We start from the raw sequence: 2,863 nt of genomic DNA, 5'->3' as shown, positions 1-2,863 counted from the left end.
GTCGACATTGTTGAGAAGAGCGCGTGCTCTTTCGCTGGATTACGTCATAATGTGAGCGTGCACTGGGCTTTTGAATCTCTGAGCTTGTTTCTTTTCTTCTTCTTTTTTTACGGGAGGAGGACTATCATAATAACCTCCTGGGATGCAGGCAAAATTGTATTTGGTGCATAATGTAAATGCATAATATCCATTTCGATGTACGCTAGTCATATTCTTTATTTTTATTACTGTCAGTATTATTTTGTTTTTGTGCATAATGTAAATATAGTACATAATAGTCTTACAAATGTATGATATATTGACTCTTACACAGATCTACTGTACATGTACAGCATCACATGTAAAGCTAAAATAATGAAAAATGATGACAATAACAATATTTTAGAAATATTATAGAATGATATTCTAAAATATGTATAAAAACCAAATGGTCAAAACATATGCGCTATATAGAGACAGACAGACGGACAGACAGACAGGCAACGATAGAACGACAGATAGACAGACAGACAGACAGATAGACAGACAGACAGAAAGGTAGATAGATAGATAGATAGATAGATAGATAGATAGACAGACAGATAGATAGATAGATTAGATAGATAGATAGATATATAGATAGATAGAAAGAATGATAGAACGACAGACAGATAGATAGATAGATAGATAGATAGATAGATAGATAGATAGATAGATAGATAGATAGATAGATAGATAGATAGATAGATAGACAGACAGACAGAAGGACAGGCGGAGAGAAAGACAGACAGAAAGATAGATAGATAGATAGATAGATAGATAGATAGATAGATAGATAGATAGATAGATAGATAGATAGATTGATAGAGCACATGCATATGTTTGAATATTATTAGGATATATTATTTTATATGTTGAATATGTGTACATGTACCAAATTAATATTTGGTTTTCTAAATATTAGCATATGAAATATATTATTATATTACATGCTGTTGGATATATGCATAATCACACACACACACACACACACACACACAATTTATTATTGTATAATATATTATATTATAGAATATTGTTATATGCATGTTTAGAATGTTTTGTTTTATGCATCAATATATATTCTTATTACTGTATATATTATATTATATTATATCTGTTGTGAGTACTGAGTAGCAGTGTTGGAGAAAGTTACTTCTAAAAGTAATGCATTACAATATTGCATTACTCCATAAAAAAAGTAACTAATTACGTTACTTAGTTACTTTTTATGGAAAGTAATGCGTTACGTTACTTTTGTGTTACTTTTTTAATCTGGACAGGGCTTGCTTGTTTGTTTTTAAAATAAAAAAGTTATATTTTTGGCAAATATAAAAGCCTTTTCACACCAAAAGTGAAATGAATAAGCCTCAGGCTGAAGGGAAAGTAAAGTTACGTCCGTACAGTAGAATGCAGAAGAAGACATTTCAACACACTTCAGCAATAAACAAAGACACACAAATGTTTGTCTAGAGTCATTTGTGCTTATTAGTACGCTTGAACTGGATCATCGAAGGGCAGATAGATTAAATGGGATTAAATACATAAAGGATATTTGTGTTGTTTAACATTTAAAGATTTATTTGTGGATCTCATTCTATTTATTTGTGGATCATAATCTATTTATTTGGAATTAAGCAACAATTCTACCCCCATAAGTTTTATCATCCTACCGCTAGAGGCGTTAAGCGCCATAGCGCCGCTATTCATCATCCTACCGCTAGAGGCGCTGCAGCACAATATACTACTGGCCCCTCTCGCTGTCCTCACGGCATTCCACAGATGATAGACTTCTGAGGGATGAGAGGGGAATGCTAAGGAAATGTTTTCCTTCAGCACAGAAAACGGGCTGCTGTTCACCCCAGCAGACAGCAGAATGTGACTGAAATATCGCAGGCGAAGACCGTCAACCAGGTAACGTTAAGGAGGTAGTTAGAAATAAAACGCCGCTGAGTTTTAACGAAGCGTTGCTGTTTGGTTTGTGTTGTAATTGACACGTCGCTTTAGCAGTGCAGCTGATGGCCCTCAGACAGACGCCTCACTAAACACACACAGGTATCAACGAGCGCCTTCACAGAGACAGTTTTCACACTTCCCCGTCAGAGGCTCAGCGGGTTTTAGCAGCTTACAGGGTGTAATGTCTCGGTGAATATAAACCTCTGCTGACTGGAGCTGCAAAAGAATATTTAACAGCTGGTTCATCCTGTGATTTATGGTAAAGCTGACAGATTTCCTGCAGCTGACAGGTGAGAGATACTCATTTTGTGTAGTTGGATCAGTATAACAGAAGACCGTTTAATGCTGATTATTTAGGTTTAGAATAAATTATTTTTATAATGTAGTTTATTGTGCTTGGCTATTATGCATATTAGGTTAGCTATAAATGCATCAAATGAATCTGCTGCTTCTGTCTTAATCTGAGGTTGTGATGAGGGTTATGCAGCTTTCGAAGTTAAAATTAAACTGCAATTTAATTTTGTTATCAGACCTGAAATATTTTCATATACTGTGGTTTCTGCTGGCGAATGCTTTTTCTCAGGGGCGTAGCCATTATTTCAGAAGTGAGGGGGACAGAAAAGTTATATATATATATATATATAAAACATTACAATATAACATTTCTGTAATCTATATAAGTTACCAGTCAACAGTTTTTGAACAGTAAGATTTTTAATGTTTTATAAAGAAGTCTCTTCTGCTCACCAAGCCTGCATTTATTTGATCCAAAGTACAGCAAAAGCAGTAATGTTGTGAAATATTTTTACTATTTAAAATAACTGCTTTCTATTTGAATATATTTTAAAATGATTGCTGTGATCAAAGCTGAATTTTCAGCATCATTACT

The 2,863-nt window shown here is 34.0% G+C and overlaps 1 protein-coding gene across 1 annotated transcript in view; it reads left to right on the top strand.

The window, feature by feature from the left end:
• The first annotated feature begins 2,230 nt into the window (after nt 1-2,230).
• The window catches only part of LOC107591510 (rab-like protein 6), a 25,343-nt gene continuing 24,710 nt past the window's right edge, over nt 2,231-2,863 (top strand). The window contains exon 1 of the mRNA XM_016280667.1: nt 2,231-2,264. Within this exon, the coding sequence (XP_016136153.1) occupies nt 2,231-2,264 (34 nt within the window). The remainder of the gene's footprint in view (nt 2,265-2,863) is intronic.

Source organism: Sinocyclocheilus grahami, unplaced genomic scaffold (genome assembly GCF_001515645.1).
Source record: "Sinocyclocheilus grahami isolate Dianchi unplaced genomic scaffold, SAMN03320097.WGS_v1.1 scaffold142.1, whole genome shotgun sequence".
NCBI lineage: Eukaryota > Metazoa > Chordata > Actinopteri > Cypriniformes > Cyprinidae > Sinocyclocheilus > Sinocyclocheilus grahami.
This window is presented reverse-complemented; position numbering and strand designations above follow the sequence as displayed.